The sequence below is a fragment of the Thermobia domestica genome, chromosome 11 (genome assembly GCF_964235325.1).
Source record: "Thermobia domestica chromosome 11, izTheDome1.hap1.1, whole genome shotgun sequence".
Classification (NCBI taxonomy): domain Eukaryota; kingdom Metazoa; phylum Arthropoda; class Insecta; order Zygentoma; family Lepismatidae; genus Thermobia; species Thermobia domestica.
The window spans coordinates 168031332-168055230 of NC_137464.1; the positions used below are offsets into that span (position 1 = coordinate 168031332).

At 36.2% G+C, this 23899-nt stretch overlaps 2 protein-coding genes across 3 annotated transcripts in view; one reads left to right on the top strand and one right to left on the bottom strand.

The window, feature by feature from the left end:
• The window catches only part of LOC145663698 (uncharacterized), a 70764-nt gene extending 52919 nt beyond the window's left edge, over positions 1–17845 (bottom strand). The window contains exons 1-2 of the mRNA XM_081729792.1: positions 17780–17845; positions 12876–12968 (exon numbers count right to left, since the gene is read on the bottom strand). Of these exons, the coding sequence (XP_081585918.1) occupies positions 12876–12932 (57 nt within the window). The 5' untranslated portion in view covers positions 12933–12968; positions 17780–17845. The remainder of the gene's footprint in view (positions 1–12875; positions 12969–17779) is intronic.
• Positions 1–23899, top strand: part of LOC145663699 (uncharacterized) — an 89666-nt gene that overhangs the window by 9501 nt on the left and 56266 nt on the right. The window contains exon 1 of one of the 2 annotated variants that reach the window (XM_081729793.1): positions 23704–23809. The exons of the other annotated variant lie outside the window; for it this stretch is intronic. The gene's annotated coding sequence lies outside the window, so the exon portion shown is untranslated. Of the gene's footprint in view, positions 1–23703; positions 23810–23899 lie in introns of those variants that run through there. 2 annotated transcript variants of the gene reach the window in all.

Below are 23899 nucleotides of genomic sequence, written 5' to 3' on the forward strand. Positions count from 1 at the left end.
TTCAATTCGGTCTAATTGTTTTCGGCTTATGGGCGTCAACTTTCAAAATTGCGTGGGAGCTTTTGCCCACTAAAACCGTCTTTCTGCAGAAAATAAAAAAACATGTAATCGTTTATTTCATGTATAGTACGTATCTGCGAAATTTTATAAAAATCGGAGTGTTACACTTGGGAAATGGTACTTGCAAGTCACAAGTTACGCAAAACGAGACAAATAGAGTATCCAAGATATCAATGCGAAGAATTAGGCACACCAGAACATCACATATTATGGTGTCCAATACTTAAAGAACGGAAGAGATCAAATAAAAAGGAAGGAAATAAACGAAATTATAGGTAATGAGGAGGACTATAGGATATTATGCAAAATAACAAAGGACTAATCAGAATAAGAGGACAATATACTAGGACAAATTATTAAAATTGTAAACAAAACGGAGAAACAGCGAAATAGAAATTATATTTATAATAGTGTAGCTGAATGAATGCAAGGGTGACTGTGAATCTTTCTGGGTCGGAGGACAGCTCCAAGAACGTCGGCATTCCGCGTGTCCCAGAAAGAAACTGTATGCTTGCACACGATATATCCCCGGGTAAAACCAGATACTAACTCCGGATATATCGAGTGTGTGTGTGTGTGTGTTGGGAACGGTGTCGGAAAGTATGTTTTGTGTAAATAGTTTTATAAATACCTTTAATGAAAAATGTGTCGGAACGGAAGCACAATCCAGTATCCGCATTGTCGTATTCAAATGACATACGAATCTCGCAAGGAACATAAATAAACGTGTCGTCCGGAAATCTGAATCAAACCTAGTCCATTCCATAAACAAAAATAAGTTCATTCACTAAAAGTTAAGTGTCATAGACAATGGAATAAGTCCCTGGAGCCCATTAATCCTGTTAGCATAAAACAAATTGTAGACTTGCAATGATAAAGATATTGCATCAACACTATCCGTTAGAAAGTTATACTTTATAGTTCAGTCTCTTCAGCATGATACAAGTTCTCTAGAGGCGCTATGTATTGGCGCCTATAACGTATTTGAAAACGGAAAATTCGGAAAAATTCTCTCCAAAAATACCTTCCATCAAATTTTGCCTCTTCTGGGTGGCCCGAGATAAAAGCACACATTCAAAATTTATCTTAAAAATACTACAGTGGTTAAAAAAGGAGTTTACCAAGTTTCGTTTTTATAGACGGAACACATATGAAGGGAAAGGTTGTATACCAATACACTATGTACATACAAAACCGAAACGATGACCTATAAAGAAAACACAAAATAAAAAGTATAAACGCAACACTATTTATTGAGACACCAAGAATTGTACGTTTGCTTTGGAAAAGGATGTGCATTGCGGGCCATGTATGCGATGTTTTTGTCATAGGTGTAAAAACTCACGAGCCAGACGCTCGCGAACTCAGCACTGGGTTCGGGCTCAATAATTGAGCGCGAGCCCGACCCTCAATTCTATAAGTGAACGCGAGCCTAAGTGAGAGTGAGGCCAGTCAAGAGAGATAAGTGCGAGTGCAAGTCCAGTTTGGGGAACTGATCGTGAGCTCGAGTGAGCGCGAGTCCAGTTGATACGAGTGATGACAAGTGAGAGCTGAGTCGAGAGAAGTGAGCACTAGTACGAGTGAACGCGAGCCTACTTAGAATTAGTGAACCCGAGCCCATCCGATGGAATTGAGTGCGAGCACGTGTGATCGCAAGCACAGTATGGGGAAGTGATCGCGAACTCGAGCCCGGTTGAAGGAAGTGAGTGCGAGCCTGAGTGAGCGCGAGATTAGTTGAGGGAAGTGAACGCGAGCCCACTTATCATTAGTGACGGCAATCCTTATATCTATTTATCTAGGAAGGGTGCCTGTTATTTATGCAACCTGAAACACAGTAAAGATATTTGGGTTGTCAAAATTAACGGACCTCTGCTTTAATTTCTCCTGACGCATCTTTCCTAGGGATATCTCTAAAAATCGTAAACAGTCCGTGACAGTGGTTCTCAACCTAATTCATATATTTCCCCGTTTGTGTGAGTGCAAGCCCGACTGAGTACGAGTTCAGTCAAAAGAGGTGAATGCGGGCACAATTGACCGCGAGCGCGAGTAATTGCGAGAACAATTGAGGGGAGTGGTCGGTAGCGCGAGCCCAATTGAAGTAAGTGATCGCGAGCCCAGTTGAAAGAAGTGAGCTCGAGCGCGAGCAAGCCTAGTGCAAAATGTTCATCTTTGGTTTTTGTCAATGGCCTGTCTTCACGTGGTACTTGCACTGGGTTTTTGTCCTGGCGCGAATTTTGATCATGCGCTGTTTTTGGTCCACGAGGTATTTGCTTGCGCTGTTTTGTCCTTGCGAGGTTTTGGTCCATGCGGTATTTTCACGTGTTTTTTGTCCTTGCGCTGTTTTTGTTCCTGCACTGTTTTTGTCCTTGCGCTCTTTTGACAGGATATGCTACGTGAGACGTACTCCTGACGGTCCTTCACACTTTCGACATTGCGCCAGAGGATTCTGTGTTGACTGCTATCAAGTCTTATCCTTTGCTTACTTTGGACCAATCAAAAAGTCAGATCATGTCTCAAAATTCGGTTGATGGCATGTCTAGGAAATTTCACCCTGTATGGAATGCTTTATACACACTTTGAACATTAATGAAATATGCATTATGGATTGCATATGTGTAACTTCCTATACGATGATAAGGACCACGATCCACAGTTTATGGAATTAGAAATAGGGCCTCTTGAAAATTGGCTTTTTCGCGATTTTGGACAGCCCTAAATCTTAAATTATTTACATTTTCCCACCGGTCCATATGAACATTTCCTCTTATTTTGATATTAGAATCACTTCTTACAGCTTGTCGTTACAGTTAATTAACAGCTTATATATATATATATATATATATATATATATATATATATATATATATATATATATATATATATATATATGTATATATATATATACCGAACGAGTCATAGTATAGCACCCAATAATAAAGGAAAATGGAACGTCGCCACGTCAGCGGATAACAATGAGGAAAGAAATAATCGGGAAGGTGAAATAACCTGGGACAAGTGAATAGAAAGGAGATCAAATTAACGAACAAAGGAGCAGATCTATCTGCAGAGCCCACGACAGTGGCGTGAGCACCACAAGGGGGAGGGGTTGGAGAGAGCAAGTGTACGAGGAAGACAAAGAAACTAATAAAAGTCGTGTTGTTTTCTGACAGATTTTCTATATACATGTTAGTGAGCAGAAGTGTATATGCCTCACGCACGCACGCAACTTGCTTCCAGACGCAACAGTCCTGGGCAATATGGCAATGCGTACTGAAATTGGTGTTCCCCCGGCTCGTGGATCAAACGGATACGCGTCGCACACTACTCTGCACACGCCAAAGTGTTTGAAGTGTTATTGCTCTACACACGTTCCGAATATTCTTCCAGCTGTTTCACGGTTCTGGGTATATTCCTATACACAACATACTTTAGACACCCCCACAAGTAAACGTCTAATGGCGTGAGGTCACGTGATCTGGGCGGCCATTCCACGGGACCCCTTCGACCAATCCATCGATCAGTAGAGTACGTTATTGAGCTCTTTTTGCGCTGTGCTCGTAATGTGGCGGCGCTCCATTGTGCTGCAAATAAAATACACGTTGCAATACCAAAGACATTTTATCCAGATACGGCTGTAACGAGGTGTTCAGATGATGTATATACTGGCGTGATGTTAACCTATCGGCAAAAACACTGCCCCTAATATGACGTTGCCGTGTATTCCACACCATACGTACCCTCGTGGATCGGCTTGATTGTGCGCTTCAACAACTATGTTGATGTTGTCGCGAGACCAATTTATAGCGTTATGTTTGTTAACTGTGCCTTTAATATGCAAAGTAGCCTCATCACCGAATAGAATGTAAGCATCTAGCATAGGATGTTGTCTTCGTGTCCAGAGAAACCACTCACAGAACTCTGTTCGTCTGTCTGTGTCATCCCCATGTAACGCTTGTACCAAATGTACCTTGTAAGGATGATACCGTTCATGTCATAAAAACTCTGGAGACCGACTTACTTTTGTGCAGTCTTCCGTGTTGGCCTTTCAGGACTAACTGCCATCTTTGCAATCATATCAATAGGTCTCTGAATATTGGAGATCGTGGTCGTCCACTAGGGGACCTGTCCGCCACCTTACATGTGGCTTTAAAGAGTGCCATAAGTTCGAAATGAGCTGGTGCTACCTGATTTTGGATGACACTTGTGACACTCTGCTACTCCTTTCCGTTACGCATTCCAGTTGCATCAAGGAGCACCATTTCACCATTTTCTTGCATTGTATACATTTCACGTCCTCAAAACACACGTGTCACAGCCGAAATCGATAACACAGAACTGCTCTTAAATCATCTAGAGTGGTCGCATTAGACGCCCCACGAACAAATAGCCACGTGGCACAGTTAGCTCCGATTGTTGTGTACTAATTCCACCACAACACTCTGATGATAACGATCAAATTCACTCAGACAACTAATCTGTGTAAGTACAGGCTGTGACATTAGTAACTTTGTTCAAGTGCATCACAGACCACAAATTAATTGAATTTGCTGCCCGTTGTTTCATCTTCAGTAAACAACACCGATATACTGCTCCGACAGAGCTTATTTCGTCGAGTCAATAGCAGCAACGCATAAACCAAAGCCTGACGCGAAATCACATTTTACATAATTATGCTACTACTACTCAATAATAATAATAATAATAATAATAATAATAATAATAATAATAATAATAATAATAATAATAATAATAATAATAATATAGGAAAGGACTACGCACTTTGTATCTCCTATGTCCTACTCTATTAGGATTTGGGGATATTGGATAAACTTTGTATGGGTATTGGCCCCTTGCTACTAGTCTTTCACCGGGTGAAGACTGGGATGGTCCCTGTACTTCAATGGCCACTTTGTGCAGCAGTTTTTCTGCTACATTCGCACAAAAAGTTCGAAGTGCGATCTGGTTTCCTCCTTTCTTTCTATACAGTATGTGAGCATAGATATGAGATAATTCAAACAGGAGAAAAAATAGCTTCTTCTATCATTTGACAGACATACTAATATCTCATGCGTAGTTGATTTGTAAAAATCGCGAAAAGCGGGCTTCCGTACAAGGCACATCTGAATAATTAGTGTAAAAAGTGTGTTGTTTTCATTTGAAGTAACACACTTTAACTTAGAAAACGATCATTTTTTTAGTAGATTTTCTTTTTCTCAATCTGCAGTTTACCATATTGATTCAATTCTTTTTCTGCTATTCTTGGCGGGAGCTCATGCGATTCGGATTCCACGTTAATCGGTAGGTCCATGTCTCATATAGCCTCGCTGCAGCACAGGACGTTAAACTAAAAATCAACTCATTTTTACTATGAAATTTCATCGGTGAAAACAGCTGAAACACTTTGTATGGGGAATACTCTGTAGATAGCCCAGTATTTTATCGATACCCGGGACACCACTAAACAGGAGTTCTGCATTTACTTCATTTTTATCGCTCCAAGCTACCAGAACCTGCCTTTGAAGGGACCTCAGGTTCACTTGAAACAGAGTTACAATTTTGTTCACTCCCGGATGAGCCACTGAGCACAGAATAGTCAATGTCATTACTATTCATTATTATCTAACTCATAACCGTCTGAGTCGGAGTGATTCATCAGTTTTGCAATTTCAATATCGCTCAAACGTTTGCCTCTTCTTTCCATAATACCGTCGCTCGTAAAAGGAATATTCATATTTTTTTCAAAAAGCACGAAATGTAATCAGGAAAATGTAAATGCTCATTCGTCCTTCCCACTGCAATGAACCCATATAATATGAGTACGTGTGTAAGTTTCTAATACCTACGAACCAAAAGGAAGTGTTGGAGACGTACACTGTAAAAAATGAGGTGTTGAAACAACACAAAATGACTACCATTTTAGCTTGTTACTTGTGTGTTAATTCAGCACCAAGCACATCGTCTTCCGAGCACATCAAAAATAACTCGTTTCTACCTGAGAGAATGTCCATTGGTATTTATTGTTTAATATGAGCAAAGCTTTGCGAAATATATTTGACACTTATGCCAAGTAACGAATAATGTTCTATGTCTACTGATATCGGTCACAATAATATTGTTGTAAAGCTGTGAATCGTCTGACAGCAGTTACATAGGCAATAGTTCTGTCATCTTCTGTCATCTTGTTACATTACAATATCATATAATCAGTCTATACAATATGGCATTTCGTTCTGTTCTTTATATCTTTTTACATTGCTATAGCAACGACATCAAAAAGATAAACAAGTCGTCATAGCAACCAAATTAAAAAATATTTTTAATATGACACCAACATTTAAATTATTTCTTTATATCTTTCTTCTTCTTCTCATTAAGTGCTTGTGCTTTCAAAATAGCACTCTTGCCCGTAAATATAAGCAATACTTAGTAAGTATTTGCAAAGATAGACAATATCCTTGTATATTGGCTCCCGAACTCTGGGACTCCCTTAAATGTATCATAATTAAAGGAAGAATCCTGGACCGTTAGACGTTTCATATACAACAATTGCTTTACTTTTTGAATAGCCTTCGTATATACAAAATTACAAGTCATAAAATAGTATATATTAATTTCATATTATCTCAATGTCATTCTTACATTTACTAAATAATCAATTTTATTTTAACTCTATAAAATTACCGACGAGAAGGACATGTTCCTAATTAGATTCTTAACCACAATACCATTTATACATATTAACAATCAAGTTAATGTGAGTTAAAATACAACGTAACCTACTTCATTTATTCGGGTATAATTAGCATAAATTTGATAGACAATATTTGTATTGATACATAAATGAAATTGCATATAAATCAGAACAACTACGAATTACAAAGAAATTATAACCTTAAATATATTCTAATAGATTAATACATAGATTGGAAATTATGCTTAATTCTCATGCATTCCTCTTAATCAATTACGTAAACCGAGGTATGGGTTTTCTAAACCAAATATGTCCAATTCTAAAAAAAAATACAACTGTATAGAGTTCAAACGAAGTATGAATTACAAATGAAATCATAACAATATTCAAAGGGAAACAAAATAAGAACTAATTGGATATGTTTTGTCGTAGCCATAAATTTAGCTTAAGATACATTACCAAAGTTTCGATTAGGTTGCATTGAGTGGCATTATCTTAAGTACAGTTAAGTATGTTATTTATTTCACCCTTTCTTTGGTTTTAACTTTGAAATTTTCTGCCACCTATGTAATTACTACGAAATCTGGAAGTCCGTGAAAAATTAGCTCGATTATTTACACTATTTCTCAAAACGGCACGGTTATTATTTAGGTTTCTTCTGAAATTAGGTTAGGTCGTATTGCCATTACGAGAAAATCTAACATTAGTTCTCGTATTATGATTACAGTCTTCTCTATCATTGATATTTCGAACAGGAACATAGTTAGCTTGATTTATGTTATTATTACCTTTCAATCTAGTCTGACTCATAATTTTGAGCTATCATTATTAAGTGATTAAAATTAATACATTGCGAAGAAATCAATACTAGCTGTAACCTAAACGGTAATAATATTCTTATTGATGCGATAATACGTGATTCCTGCTGATATAGATTGACTTGTTTCAAGTCATTAAACGCAGAGATTACTAAATCTGTAAGTCTTTTATCTACTTTAGGATCAAAACGTCGGTTTCTAATTTGGGCATCTCTATCTGCTAACATAAAATCATTTTCGAAATTAGCTAACAACACATTTTTAAAATCATAATAATTACACAGGCTACACATGATTGCTTTGTACCATACCGAACAAGGTGGTAACAAAATATGCAGTAAAATTTTAACAAAGTTAGCTTTATCTATTCCAATAAATTCACACCCTTCCTCAAATTCCTCTAAAAAATGTACTCGGTGGGATGTCTTCAGATCTGCAGCTGAATTTAGTTGATGATCTTATTTCACTGAATTTCACACGACTGTTATTATTACTAAAATACCTTAGATGTCGAGGTTTTACGTGTTCCTGCGACGTGGTCTCCTTTCTTCGTATTTAGGATGATATATCCCCTTTCAGAATATATTTCTGATGAGTCATCATCCTCACGGGGTCTTGACTCATTGCTCTTGTTTTTCATATACAACGTTGAGGGCTGGATCAGGATTACACTCGGCCGTAATGATTTCTCTTTGAATGAATTAATCTCTTTTTGTAGTTTCGAATTTGATTTGTATGTTCGTTTACTTGCGTTTGAACGACATGAACAGTACTTTTCACTATTGCAAAGTTATGAATAATTTGTTCCATCATATTGTCGGTTATTTCCAATCTAGTATTTATCTGCTGTGTTACATGTTCCAATCTGGAATCCATCTGTTGTCCTATTTGTTGTGTTACTTGTTCCAATCTGGTATCCAACTTGAAATCAATTTGCTGTCCTATTTGCTGTACCACCTGCTGTATCACTTCATCCAAATTGGAATCAATTTGTTGTGCCATCTGCTGTGCCACTTCTTCCAATCTGTATCCAATTTGGAATCCATTTGCTGTGTCATGGAATTCGTCTGTTGTCCTAGCTGACGTAAAATATTAATTACGTCTGTTGAAGTCTCAATTGCTGGAATATCAACATCTTCAACTCTTGTATTGGAATCCATTTTATTTTTTTTATAAATCTTTCTTTTATTATACAGTAGAATGTAATTCGTACTGACATAGTTTACTAAACATCTGACTAATCTCAAAGTTCCACGGTTCCGGTGCCATAAAAAATATGTAACGTTAATTCTGTTTGCTTACGGTACTTTTCCTGATTCTAATACATGTTTATACGGATTATGAAATTCTGGATTGCACAACACAGTTATTCACTTTAGAACATATATTTAGACTTTCAAAATATATCGTATTTTTACATTACAATATCATACAATCAATCTACACAATATGGCACTTCATTCTGTTCTTTATATCTTTTTACATTGCTGTAGCAACGACATCAAAAAGATAGCCAAGTCGTCATAGCAACCAAATTAAAAGAAAATTAATAAGATAACAATATTTAAAATATATCTTTATATCTTTCTTCTTCTTCTTCTTTAGTGCTAGTGCCTTCAAAATACCACTTTTGCCCCTAACTATAAAAACTGCTTAGAAAGTGTTTGCAAACATAGACAATATCGTTGTAATGTACTTGGTGTTGGATAATCATCTTCTTGAACCAAATAATATGCTTACGCAACTTATAACACTAAATGATATCACTACAAATATACAAAAGAAACGCAATACTGCACATGGCTTTGACTGCATCACGTATGTACTCATCAGACATGCGCCTCTTTCTTTTCTTCTATTCCTCATCCAACATTATACTTTGATCCTTCCTACTGGTTTCTTTCCACTTGATTGGAAGTACTCAAAGGTTCTTTTATTTCCCAAACCACGAAACCCCCATCGAATGTTCAGTCGTATCGACCAATTCATTAAACTAGCTCCCTCTGTAAATTCTTGGAACGGATTCTTGTTCGCCGACTTTATGACCATATCCAACGTCACAATCTTCTGTCTATCCTTCCAGGTGGTTGCCGGAAATATTTCAGTAATATAAATATTTCAGTAATATAAATTATATATTTCAGTAATATAATTTCGTCTTACCACGCCCGTTTATAACCAATTTAAGCGGGGTTTTCCTTCTTGTTTAATCACGCTTGATGTCGAGAAAGCATTTTATATAGTTTGCCATCCTGTGCTTATTTATAAACTACATTAATATATATTACCTATTTCCTATATACTCTTGATCAATTCCTTCTTAAAAGGGCGCTTCGTATATATATCCACAAACAGCAAAGTTCTCATCCAATCTTCTTACACTCTGGAATTTATCAAGATTCGTCTTTGTCTCTCCTCTATCTCTTATACGTTGCCGATCTCAGATTACCAGTCAACATCCAAATTTATCAATTAGCTGACGACACAATTTTTTCTCTCAACAGCCCGTACTATTCAGCAAACAATCGGCTTATGCAACCTGCTATTGATAGATTTGTCGATTGGTGTAACATATGAAGTCTGAGTATTAACTCTGCGAAGACACAATCACTTGTTTTTTTGCCACCATGATGACGCTCCAGAGTGTGCCTTAACCAGAGTTTATTACGCATCCATGTTGAGCATAAATCAATTTCGGTTCATTCGACTCAGAATTAACTTGGTATCGTCTTTGACAGTAAACTATCTTGGACCTCACATCTTAAAAAGGTTGTCACCCTGGCTCAAAATAGACTGAATTTGCTAAAACGACTAGTTGATACAAGCTGGGCTTATAACCCTATACGGTACTACATACCTAAAAAAAACTCCATGCGAAGTACCTTAACTAAGGTCACACGGTTTGGGTCTTTGCATTTGATAAATATTATCAAAAATTGTGTATCATGGAGCAACATGCCTTACGATTAGCGTATAGAATCAGGTTACCAAGTCCAACAAGGATCCTGTACAAAAATACCGATTTTCCGTCCCTACTTCCACACTTCAAGCAGCTTCGAATCCGGTAAATTACTACTCGTTTGAGTTACACCATGCAATCCTACAGGACATCATACGCTGCGATTGATTTACTATCGGTAAAGTGAATACTTTCAAATATCTAGTATCAATATTAACAGACGAAAACCATATTCCCAAAAAATTATATATCGACTAAAAGCAGGGAATTCGTGTTATTATTCAACCTCTTGCCATCGCGAATTCTGTGGAGGAATTTGAAGCTTAATATGTATAAAACGACAATCATACCTGTCGTTCTGTATGTTTACGAAACATGGTCGCTTACTTTGACGGAAGAACATAGACTAAAAGTATTTGAGAACAAGATCCTGTGACGAATATTCGGACCCAACAGGAACGGGAATGGGGAATAGTAGAAACTTCATAACGAGGAACTACATAATTTATACGATTTACCAAACAATGTTAGGCTCATCAGGTCTAGAATTCTTAGGTGGGCAGGTCATGTAGCCAGAATGGAAGAAGGTAGGAACGCTTTCTGTCTTAAATGGAAGACCAATCGGAAAACGACCATTAGAGAGACCTAGGCGCAGATGTGTGCACAATATTAAGATGGATTTCGCAGAAATAGGAATACAAAGTAGAAACTGGATCTAGTTGGCTAAGGATAGAAATGAGTGGAGAGCTTTTGTGAACGCAGCATTAAACCTGTCGGTTCCAAAGGCCATAGAGTTAGTTAGTTAGTGTTTCGGAGACTAATGTCATTGTTCAGTTTGAAGGTGGCCACACAGGAAAGCTGTATTTGAATGATAATACAGGCAAATAGAGGCGGCAAATATGTTTAACAGTCAATCGACCCGGTGAGCCAAATAGAAGGCAATTTGCAACTTGAAAGACGCTATTACTCTTCAGCTCCTCCCTAATAGTAAGTGCTCTTATCTTGCAAAATAAGTACATTTTGTCGTCACCACTGTGCCAGGCACAAAACAAAACTTCCCTATACAAAAAAATAAAGGGGATATCTTAAAAATTAGTTACTTGAAACCTTTTGCAAAATCTGCTCAATTTTGAACTTTTAACGTTCGTAATTCAACCTTGCTTGCGACCAAGGATTTCACCGTTTGCATAATTGTTTCATATGTAGAAACGAGTCAATTGAGCATGGCATCGATATCAAGTCAGAGTAATACCTCGCGACCTTTTCTAGTAAAACGTTCCGTCGAAAGTAGCGTGAATAGAGTTGACAAATTCATTGAGGTTGGTGGTTGTATTTTTGAACATTTGTTGTGAGATGTGCGATACCTCAAAAGGAAAGAAAAATTTTCGAGATTATTTCTCGTCCTTTCGGAAATGAATGGTGTACGTTATATACTTACTATTTACTATTTAAATATGGCCTGCAATTTTTTCGAACACTTTCAGTTTTATTTTTTTCTATTAACTTCCATGAAATTCTTGTGTGCTACTTTTTATTCTGTTTCATGATTATTATCTTTCTTTCACAAATCTTCCCTTCTCTCTTGGATTTTATTATGAAGTTCACGTTATTTCTATTACCAATCTTCTATTGTTAGTAATTTCTTTCCCCATTCACTATGAAAGCTGACAAGAAACTTTTCATCAGTTTGACAAATAATGGATTGGGCTTTTTTCCTTTTTATGTTCGAGGACTGCGTTGCCATCAAATTTCCGCAAATTATTCGAAAAAGAGGACATTTTTCGAAACATTTTTTTAAAAATCCTTTATAATTACAGTATCGTGGGTATGGGAGTACCATACCATATAATGTTCAAAAGATCACTCCTTTAACTTTCGAAAGCGCTATGGCACATTCGAGAATGACCATTACGTGGTGAGTAAGGATACATTTCTCTAGAGGTGGTGTCTAAAAAGGTTAACAACCTGCGTCTCTAAAACTGTTGAGAATCTTATCTTTGTTTATGGGAGCTTTCAGTTTAGAATCATCTATATTATCAGCTCTCAAAATATATCCACTTTGTCGTAAATATCTTTTATATATGAATAGCTGATTAGAGAAACGTCATAAGTCAATAATGTCAATAATGCCATAAGCCAATTATTTGTAACGTTTCTCAACTCAGGGACACTTATTGCAGCCCTATATTGCACGAAATACTAGCGTGCCTTCTGACATATCAAAACCCAATAGTAAGAATCAATGCTGCATGTAAACTCACTTTCCACATATGATTGACTTATGACATATCTCAAATAAGATATTCAAACAATTATACAGTATACAGAAGCTTTCAAATATACATACCACATTTTTAACAGCAATAAATAGAGCCCATAATTTCAAGTTCCGAGTAGCAGTCATTGTGATACTAAACTTGTCTCCATAGGAATGTTTTCACTAAAATAAAAAAATGAGAGTACATTAAATACATTTGCTTCGGTATTACTGAGATTAAATAAATAAAATATTTCAAAGCAAGTCTAACCGATATCATTTTCATTATAGACAAACTTCTTCATTGCATATGATAAGACACCCCCATAACTAAATGACCAATCGTAACACTCATTTCCAGTTGGGCATTTAACGGGGGCCATCGGGTTTAATCCTCTCCCCGAAATTTTATTTACTAAGTAAATAAAACATCTCGCAGAATTTTCAATTTTCAGGAGTAAAGTTAGCGAAGCCTCCTCCACGAAATAAATTGTAGATACGCCACTGCTCATTTCAAACAATTGAAATTCAACTCCAAGTAGAACCTAAGTTGCAACAGTTCCTAAAGTTGTCCTTTAAATTAAAGGTCAGAAGATTATTGTTTAACACTTATATTTTTAAAATATTATATGTGATAGTCAATTCCTTGTCCGCAACACAGGCTTCCTTGTTCTTACATTGCTTCACATCTGTTTCATATTAGCCATAGTATTGGGAAGAAAGAGCAGATACATTGGGCGTGACGATTTGCAACTCTACAAGTTCCTTAACTCTAGATTCATAAGATTCTTAAAAATACTTAAGTCATAAATATTATTCTCATAGACTACTTTGCAAAAAACATGTAGTAAAAGGCAAGCAACATATGTTTTATTGAAAAAAGATTTTACACATGATATGTATTGAATGCAATAAATATATCTTGACAAAGAAAATATTCAGTCAATACAGTCTTTGCAAATTTTACCCTGATGTTCTAGACACATAAATTCTTCGCACTGGCAATAGTGGAGTCGGGTCATTCTGTGTTTCGAATATGGGCAGAACGCACAAATTTTTCATTTTGCAGGACCCTTTGTTTGGCTTTCGTCAACAACAATATCTTCACCCAATACAATCTTTAACTTTTCTCTTTAGGTTGCGCTGCAAACTTGGAATGCCCAACCTATGTTGTACCGTAGGTTATTACTTATTTTCAGAGTTGCAGATTGGTTTTTATAATGCACACTACTTCTTTGAATTTCTTTAATAGCGTGTTTAGTAATTTTTGCATCAGTGGCTGTAATATAAAAAAAGTGATAGAGCATCCAGAAGTGATTGTACATTCAAGATATTATTATTAGGGGATTGTTGGAAATGAACTATATTTCTGGCGCGTGTTTTGGAAGAACGAGATTTTAGCTCACTAGACCACTTGAAGCCAGTTTCTCACGCTAATATTTATTTTTCGGAAACTCAATATTCGGATGCTGAACAATAGTTTGACAAAGAGATTAGATTAAATCACTGTCTGACACTTCCTCATTCTCAGTACAGACATCACTGCTGGAATCACCTTCTGAAGATGGGTGCTACTCGGCATCAGCATCTGAGTCATCTGTGTTATACAAATGTTTTGTTTCTGCATACTCCTCCACTTCATTATGTCACTCTCAACACCATAGGTTAAAAGTTTGCATCATCTTTTTCATGTTCATCTGTGCATTTACGTGCACAATTCTTGTTTCGCATACTGCTAAGAACATGAAAGAAAAATTACAAAATTGAAAAGACTTGTCCAGATCCAACACGAAGACACTTCTATGAACATATGATTTTGTCTCCCAAATGCTTAAATAACAAACGGATTATTGAGTTACAAGTTCCAAGAAAGACAGCAGTCAGGAAAACACGTTTCATCAAATGCAGAATGAAAAATAAAACAAGGTTACGCTTTTCATAAACATTAGTTTCTCAGACGACAGAACTGAAAATACACCACACAATTCCGAACGCGTGCGACTCAACAATACGGTCTAAAGGTCAATGACCCGCTGCAGCTATACAGGGAAGGATTAAAACATCGTGCAACTGAAAAGATATGGAACTTTCAGAACGTCCTGGTAGTCTCAGAGACTAATAATTATGAATCTAGGGTTAACATGGAATTGGAGGGAGGAAGTGATGTTGTAAACATTTAGCATGGGAGCTTGAAATAAATTTGCTGAACGCACTATACTCTATTAGAAAATGCAGCTACGTGCTTTCGACCATCCATCTACAATGGCAGAAGGACAACTCGAATGTTTAAACAGATTCGGATCATTCTCGATATTTGGGTTGCAGTCATTGGTGCGGAGAGTTGCGATGGTTCAGCTCGATTTCATGTTCGATTCAAAGCCGGATAGAGTGCGATTAGCCTTTTCCGACCTTCAAATGGTACCTATGACAGTGATCCGCAAGATGGTTTCTCGAATTTTTCCTAAATCTTCGTCCAGCCAAGATCGCTTTGCATTTATCAATAGTTATTCATATATCTTCGATTTACATTACTTAAGTTTGGGTAAGTTCCTTATGTTTGTGTAAGTTATTTAAATATAGTTGTACATTTAAGAGTAGTACAATGATTTTGGACTCAGCATTTGGAAAAATGTTGAAACGGATTTTGGTAAAGAGATCGGGACATAATATGCAATTATATAAAAATTACGTAGATTTTAAATCCGGGAAGCAAGTTACAATATTTTTACATATAGTACGAAATTTTGAATTTTTATATACAAAAATACATGCGTCCAGCAACAATGTAGCCATAGAGTGAAAGTGTCCGAGCCGTTAAATGTAGAGTATTACTGACCTATCTTTCTAACCCACCCCGTGAAGGTTTATTGTTTGTTTTCTTTTGTTTTATTTATACATAATTTTCAATTACATCTTATTTTTTCGAACTGTTACTCAGAGGGTGCGGGGTAGTCGCGTACTCAAAGTGGAAGATTACCAGCGGTATAAGTGTAATTTCGTTCGAAACGTTGCAGACATGCAGCAGTCGTCGCTCCACTATATTGTCGTTTGAGTCCGCGAGCTATCCGCCGCCGTCTTGCTAATGGAGTAGTTTAATTTTGGAAAAGACTTTTCTTTGGGTGGAGAATTCCACGGTCGCCTTATAATGTTGTTCTTACTTCACAATAATTATTTTCATTAATATGTGCAACAAAATGATTTAGTTTAAGAAACGTGAGTAAGTTTAGTCGGGTGGCCAGTACCCTTTTATAATCCCAAGCTGAAAAATGTTTATTTTCTTACGTAGGTATATACAATACAATACTGTGCCTCAGCAAGTTGCAACTAAGACATGAAAGATTCAAAACAATATTGAATGTCTTATTGGCAAATATATTATTCTGGTTTCAATTCCACGTCCGATCCAGTCATTTTTAGCTATAATAGTATCGTCATAATACAGGGTGTTTGAAAAAGAACTCCCTAGTTTTAAGTATAAATTTAATTTGGAAATGAATTAAAACTTACATTAATGACTACATATCATGAAAAAGAATTTTTGGCAGACTTCATGTTTTGTTTAATGTTCGTAGACTTCAACGTGGGATCCATTTGTGGCCCTGCACACGTCGAGACGATATTCCACTTCTCGCCACGTATTAACCAACATTTCAGATGTAACTCTTTCAACCGCCGCGAGGACTCTTTTCCGTAAATGATTGATTTCTCTAATCTTTTCACTGTACACAACATTTTTTATGTGGCCCCAAAAGAAGACGTCCAGTGGGGTTAAGTCTGGGCTTGGGTGGCCAAGGTATTGGGCCAGTCCCGCTTATCCACCTTCCTGGAAGGCGAGTGTCAAGAGCTGCACCCATATGGTTACTGTAATAAGTTGGGGCGCCATCTTGTTGGAAAAACACAAGCCACTTTTCCGCCTCAATATCGTCCATTTGGGGAAAGACGTACTCTGTCGGCATGTCATAGTAAACATCCCTGTTTATTGTTTTTCTACAAAAATGAAAGGACCAATCACACGATCTTCCATCAAACCGCAACAGACATTAAGATTGGGAGAGTCACGTTGAAGCTGAATAATATCATGTGAATGCCTCCCAAATTCTGCAGTTATCACGATTTACTGTTCCACTGATATGAAATGTAGCATCATCAGAAAAGAGACTCTTTTAAAAAAAATGACATCATCATAAATTCTGTGTAGAAAGTCAGCAGCAAACTCATACTTCATTTTATCAGTAGGTTTGATTTCATGTAACAGTTGTAATTTGTAGGCGCACAACTTAAGTCTTTTACGCATAACATCATACGCAATACCTTTAGGCACTCCTAACTGTAGACTACGTCTGGCCAATAACTTCTTCTGGCTCCAAACACAAGAACTACGGATCTGTTCAACAACATCTTCAGAAATTCTCGGTTTACCTGATGATTTTGCTTTTAAAACACTACCAGTTTCCTTGAAAGACTTTAGTCAATGACGGATAATTTTTGCTGTAGGTAGTTAACCACCATACTGACGTCTAAAATTACGTTGCACTGGTATAACTGACTCGGTTTTCACAAGCCAAATAACACACTGAGTTTTCTGTTGCTGAGTTGCTCTGCACTGAACGCCTGCCTGGACTAAACTGAGGGAACAGAGGAAAAAACAGCACTGGTGCCGTCTCAAGGTCAAGCAGACCTGCCAACTACTGGGGAGCCAAACTTGTAGAGTTGGTTAATCAAACACCACAAACTAGAGTAGGGTATGTCACTTTGAACAGATTCTAGCACACATTAAAACTAGGGAGTTCTGTTTCAAACACACTGTACATATCCTAAGTTAAAATCAGGAAAATTGACAAATTATCTACATCTTTCGCCACAAATATGTAAACTGATATAATATAAAGAACTATAACATTTACTAACTTCCAAAATCAAGACGTGATTTATCTTTAACTGAAACAAGCTTTAAAATTTTAAATTGATAGCTAGAACTAAGTGTTTACGTTTACCTGAAAATTTAGAAGTCGAAATAAAATTCAGTCCTGGCAACAAAATGAGCTAAATATCAATTTAATAATAGCCTGATTGTTATCAACTTCTGTAGTTTTATAAGTTGTGTATATACCTGTTTCGGGAAATTACAGTAGAATGGTTGCGTATAAATTAAATACTACATGTAATCTATTCTTCGATCTAACTTTAGTGTTGATTATACTTAAATTCAAGTAACTGAGCTTTGAACGTAAATGTGCGAATATTCGAATTGACAAAGATTGCATATTTTGATGAAGTAATGTTTCTAGAATTATTTGACGTTTGCAAAGTTCTTGCAATTCAGAAAAGCTTCTGCCTATTCCAAAAGAACATTTATCTTACTCAAAATGATTTATTTGTACGTGTTATTTTCATACCTATAGAGATAGAGCATCAACGAAAGTAAATATTTATAACAGAATATGTACAATGAGAATATTAAAAAAATGTATAACCCAGAGAAGGCTGAGGGATACGATGTTGTTAGTTCTAAACTCATATTCAGTACCCGTTGAAGTGAAACCAAGATTCATTCTACAAATACCAATCGCCCAACTCCTTCCTATCGGAAGTTGCATGTTTCATCAACAACTGTCAAATTCGACACTCTTCAGGTATCATTGCTACTAACCGCATTACAACTCAGATTGTATTCGGAAACATTCATAACAGTTCCGTACTATACTGTAAGACACAACAATCTGACTATCAACCTGTGCAAGGAAATTATGTGGAATTATTTTTCATTGCTGCACTGATATCTCTCGTTATACTCGGTGAGGACATCATTATGTCGCTTCTGGGGACAACTTACTCGCTTCCTTGAATTTAGCATACAGAAGTTAGTGATTGATTTATCGGGAATTGCCCTGCAAATGTGTCTCTACATATTGTGTCCCAGTGGTTTCGTAACTCGATCATTATTTACCCTCCTATAATAAAAAAATCTCCGATATGTACATGATGTTGTTGTTGTAGTATACTGCAAGTTTATTGCCTCTACTGTCACTGCCTGTCACTAGGAAAAGTTAAATGTATCTACAGTTAAATAAATATACTTCTTTTAGTTACAAATTTATAATCATTAAATAAATTTATAATATGAAGCGTACTAGCAACTAATAAATATTTTAGAACAGTTCAATAAATTATAAGCACAGACTAGAATAAGCTCCACCTGAATCTTCATAATTGAGCTTGGTAAACTGGAAAAGAAAGTTCAACATTCCAATGAAATGCATTGCAAGACCAATCAAACTTCCGCTGCCAATCGACAGGTATGTTTACGGAATTGAATTACTTACATATTTTCCTGTGGTTCGATCCCGACCTATACCAACTACTAAATAAATTTAATCGAAAATGGGTTTTTGCCATTATCTTCTCCTCCAACTGCTCATTTCGAAACAGAACTGCATAACAGTTTGTGAGATATTTACTTTTAAGTATTGGAAAAGAGGTTCGTGATATGGTTATCAGAATTTTGTACTTGAGTTAGTGTAAGAACAATTCTTCCTGAGATATGGTGTGTTATTTATTGAAATCTTATCCTTTCTCCGTAGTTCATTGCACACTGTAAAGTAGTCTAAAACTAGGTGACTTAGTGTAAAGATATTTCTCCACATGAAAACTACTTAATATATATGTGGGAGTACTACAAACGAAATCCCGGTTGTGATTGAGCGAGTTCGTTGTTCGTGAGCTTTGTCATAAACTATTTCTTTCAAAAAGATGAGCGTGCTTAGTTTGGTTCGAACTATACGTGTGTGTATATATACAAAACCACGCTCAACTTTACGCCAAATTGATGTTTAAGCAGTTTTAATGTCAAATTTTAATCGTTGCTTGTCAGCTTGGTGTTCCCTAACATCTAGGATGACTCTAATAGAAATGTGCCTACAATGACAATAAGAAGGGATGTACACTCATGTCCAAAATTATTGTCGCATGTCTATAAATATGTTGTTGCAGGAATATAATTTGATAACGAATTCGCCCGATATTTCTTGTAATGTTAGTATATGTATAATTGGCAAAGAAATGTAAGTGGTAAATTTGATGTCAAAAGAGCAGTAAATAAGCACAATAAAACTAAAATAAAACTTTCTTGTCATTTTAGCAACATCTTATTTTACTCATTCTAATTTTCGTATTTATAATTCTTTTCCTATGACATTTACCACAAATGTACGTTTTACGATTATACACATAATATCAGTATTAAAAGTACCCTGCAAAATCATTATCAAATTATATTCTTACAAGAAGACAGTTATAGATATGCGACAATAATTTTGGACATGAGTGTACATTTTAAGAGACTAATAAATCGAAACGCCAAGAAATTTCCTTCCCATTCACGGTGAATCTCCTTATTGGATCTTCTTGTCATGTTAAACGTAGATGGTGAAAACGATAATATGAAGAGACGATCGTATATAGATGTTTCGTTTTTGTATTCGTCATTTAAATCAAAATGAATACAAGTTCCAAAAGAAAATGCGGAGAAATAAGCATTTTCCGAGATCAGAGATGTATATATTAAATATTGAAATACATATTTAAGAAATCATCCAGCAAAATGTACCGAGAAATACTCAAAATCATACTGCCAATTATAGGAAACTTCAAAATTCAAACTATTGTACTTCCAACAAAGAAAACTTGTTGCTGATGTAGTTTTTTTTAATGCATAAAGCTATAATGTTTATTACATTTATTTCTGAAAGAAATCCATTTTAAACAGTATCTTTAAAAAACACGAGATTAAAACAGATCCTCTTCTGTTGAAATAGAGCTATATTTATAACCTAGTGTCGCTCTCATTTTAGGGTGTATAACTTTGGATCACCAATTGGCATAATTTATAATGACATTTTGTGGATATGGAAGGGAATTTGGAACGAAGGATGACATTTATATCATTCCTTCTCGCTTAGTGTCTCTGCTACCGAGGTATAGTTTTCGATTCCTGGTGCAAGAGCACCGAATACACCACAGTGGTTCATATACTTGAAACTGTGTTTTCCTCATGCCGTTGGTCACAAAGAACATAAATGCTGATCAATATAGAGATGAAGCAATGAGAGTAAGTATTACTCTCAATACAAAAATGGGAACAGCAATCAAGGAAGCTGTTGGAGTAATATTGTCCTTAATATAGAATGGGAAGAACTAGAAGGAGGTTGAAGATAAACCAATTGAATGGTAGTTAAGATGTGGACAGAACAAAGAAATAAAAGACATTTTAACTATGGATGTCCACTTTCAATTAGAAAGTTGAAAAGAGAAGAAATGCACGAGCAATGGAAAAATAGTTTGAAGCATTGCATTATTTATAAGCCTTGAATCCAGAAACCGGTTAAAGAGTTTTAGAAAAAAGTGAAAAATATACCCAGAGCTTGGTTGCCATATAGCTAATTAAGGTACATCTAAACAAACCCAAACAATAGAACAAAATAACTACTGGAAGTACAGGTCAGAACTTATCGTCAAAATAAAATATCGCCAATGGAGATATGGCTATCTGGCTATCAGAAGTTTCGCTTTGGAATTTAAAGTATCTGAAAAGGAACAAGGAAAAAGCAATGGAGTAATAGGTGAAAGAAATGAAAACAACAACTTTCGAAAATTAGGACTAAGAACAGGAATGTAAAAAATAATTCTGCAGGAGAAAAATATTGTCAATAGAAATAACCTTTTCCAAGACCCAGACAGAAAGTAGTAATACGATTAGGAAGCGAGACTTGCCTGTAAAACATAAAATATGTGCAAGGGGAATCAAATTATCTTGGTTTAGCACAAGTAGAACCTCCTTTGTCTACACGCAGGTTTATAGAATCCAGTAAGTTATGGAATTACTTCTAGAACCTTGGACTGTAATGGTGACCGCGGTCTTCGTAACTGCTTTCTGGATGAAATAAATATAGTCAAGATAGCAATCTCTCAGTGGTGCTTTTCAATAGTTGAAGTCACCTAAGGGAGACTCTTCTTGTGAATATACGAGATATGGTAACACACGATCATGGTAACAATCATTTTTTGGGCCAAAAGCTCATGAGCAATGACTGTGTTGAGTGCTGAAGCATTGATCATCCGCTCCTATGCCGCTTTGAGCCCTGATAGACGGCAAACCAACAAATATCAGCAAACGCATCTCCTACGTTCGTTGTGCCATGGATTATGAATCACATGACCCATTCCCTCCTAAATACCCTCCACGTTTAACCCCCTTCTGCATGATTTTTTTCTTTTAGCGAAAAAAATAATCAGTATTGGAAATCCTCGTACGGGAACTTGAAAAATGAATTAAAACTTGAATTTTCCATATGATCTTGAAGCTTTGCTGGCGTCTACTATTAATCCAATTTTCTCGGGATTGCTGCCAGAGTGAGTGTTGCTGTGCTGAGCTTTCGTTACCATACAGCGGCAACATCTGCAGAGCTATGTGTTGGAGAGTGCTGGTCGTACAGTTAATATTGTGGTCTTTAAGAAACGTTTTGTTCCTATTGGTTGTTTTTGGTCAATGGCGTGCTCTGATTTTGCTGGTGGAAACTGCTCTCTGATTGGCTGATGTTTTTTTTTTCGTACTGAGAAGCTGGGTCCAGATGTCAGGTATGGCTTGTATGTATGGATGAATCTCTATTCACGGATGAATCTGGATTCAAGGTGGCCATAGATTTTCAATTAAGCTGCTTTTTTTTACATTTTGACCCGCCGCCATTTTGCACAGGGTTATCGTAGAGAGTCGAGACTTGCTCCACTTTCTTTCATTTTACAGTAGCTTTCAAACGATGTCCTACTTAACCCCCCCCCTTGCTATTTGAAAATTTTGTTTTGGACTCCATCTGAGATCCTAGGGCACCCTAGGGCAAAGTTTTTTTTACCCTAAAAAGTGTCCTTGAAAATGATGGGATGAGATGGGAACCAAGGACCCCGTGCAACAGAGGTAAACGCTCTACTACTAAGCCAGCGCGGCCTATTAAACTGTTGTTCATAAACAGAGCTACAGTTCATTGGATTGTGTTGGAAAATTTGGTGTTTTTTCTTTGAGGGGGAATCCAAGGTGTCCCGTATTCTCATGAAGAAAATATGGCAGGTTTATTCGTAGACTATATTTTATAGTCCCAATTTTTTCAAGTATGGTTTTCAGATGGAACAATGTTTCACTAGAAAGTCATGGAGAATAATTAGGAACATTATTGTAATATTTTTCTTTTAACATTATCTATATATATAAAAGAGAACGTACAAAATCCTTTGTCCGCTCATCACGCTAATACGGCTGAACCAATTTCTTTCATTTTTGGGGGGTTATTAGGATTTGGACCCTAGATGGTTTTTATCATATCACTTTAATTTTCAATTACCAGTGTCTTGAGATAATTGACCATTCAGGTGTCCACAAATCCTTTGTTATTAGTTCATCATAGGTAAAAATAAACGTATTTATATGCAACCCGCATGACCGTGTCACTCGGCGGGTTAACATAAATGACAGGCGATATACAGCGGAAAATAGCTTGAATCTTCTGTTTAAAATTTTTTAATTGATTTGCTTATTTTTACAGACACTTTTACAATATGCCAGCACCGGGATGACCGCAGCGAAGCGGGGCGGGTTAACATAAATGACAGGCGATATAATGTTAAGATTTACTGCAATCTTCTATGGTTTTTATCATATCACTTGAAAGCGAAAAAGTAAAAATTATCTAAGTAACAAAGTTTATTGCGTTCCGGGGTGACCGCAGCGAAGCGGGGTGAACGCTGCTAGTTGTATATAAAATATCTGAAAATTATAACAAAAAAGTTTTACCTATAGACTCTATATATTAAATAAATCCTTTTAGATAATAGTTAAAGACTTTTGTAATTGCAACAATGAATTTTTTTCATTGTTGAATTTTGCATTGATACGAATTGTTTTTCTTTGACAGAGAAGATCAAATTATCCGTTTTAATAATGTTTACACAATGGTTCAAGAATTTAATTATCCTTAAAGGTAAATATAAATTTTAGCATAAAAAATTTTGTGATGTAAGTTTAGTAATGAGTGGTCTCTTCCAGTGATTTGTACGTATATTGTAATTTT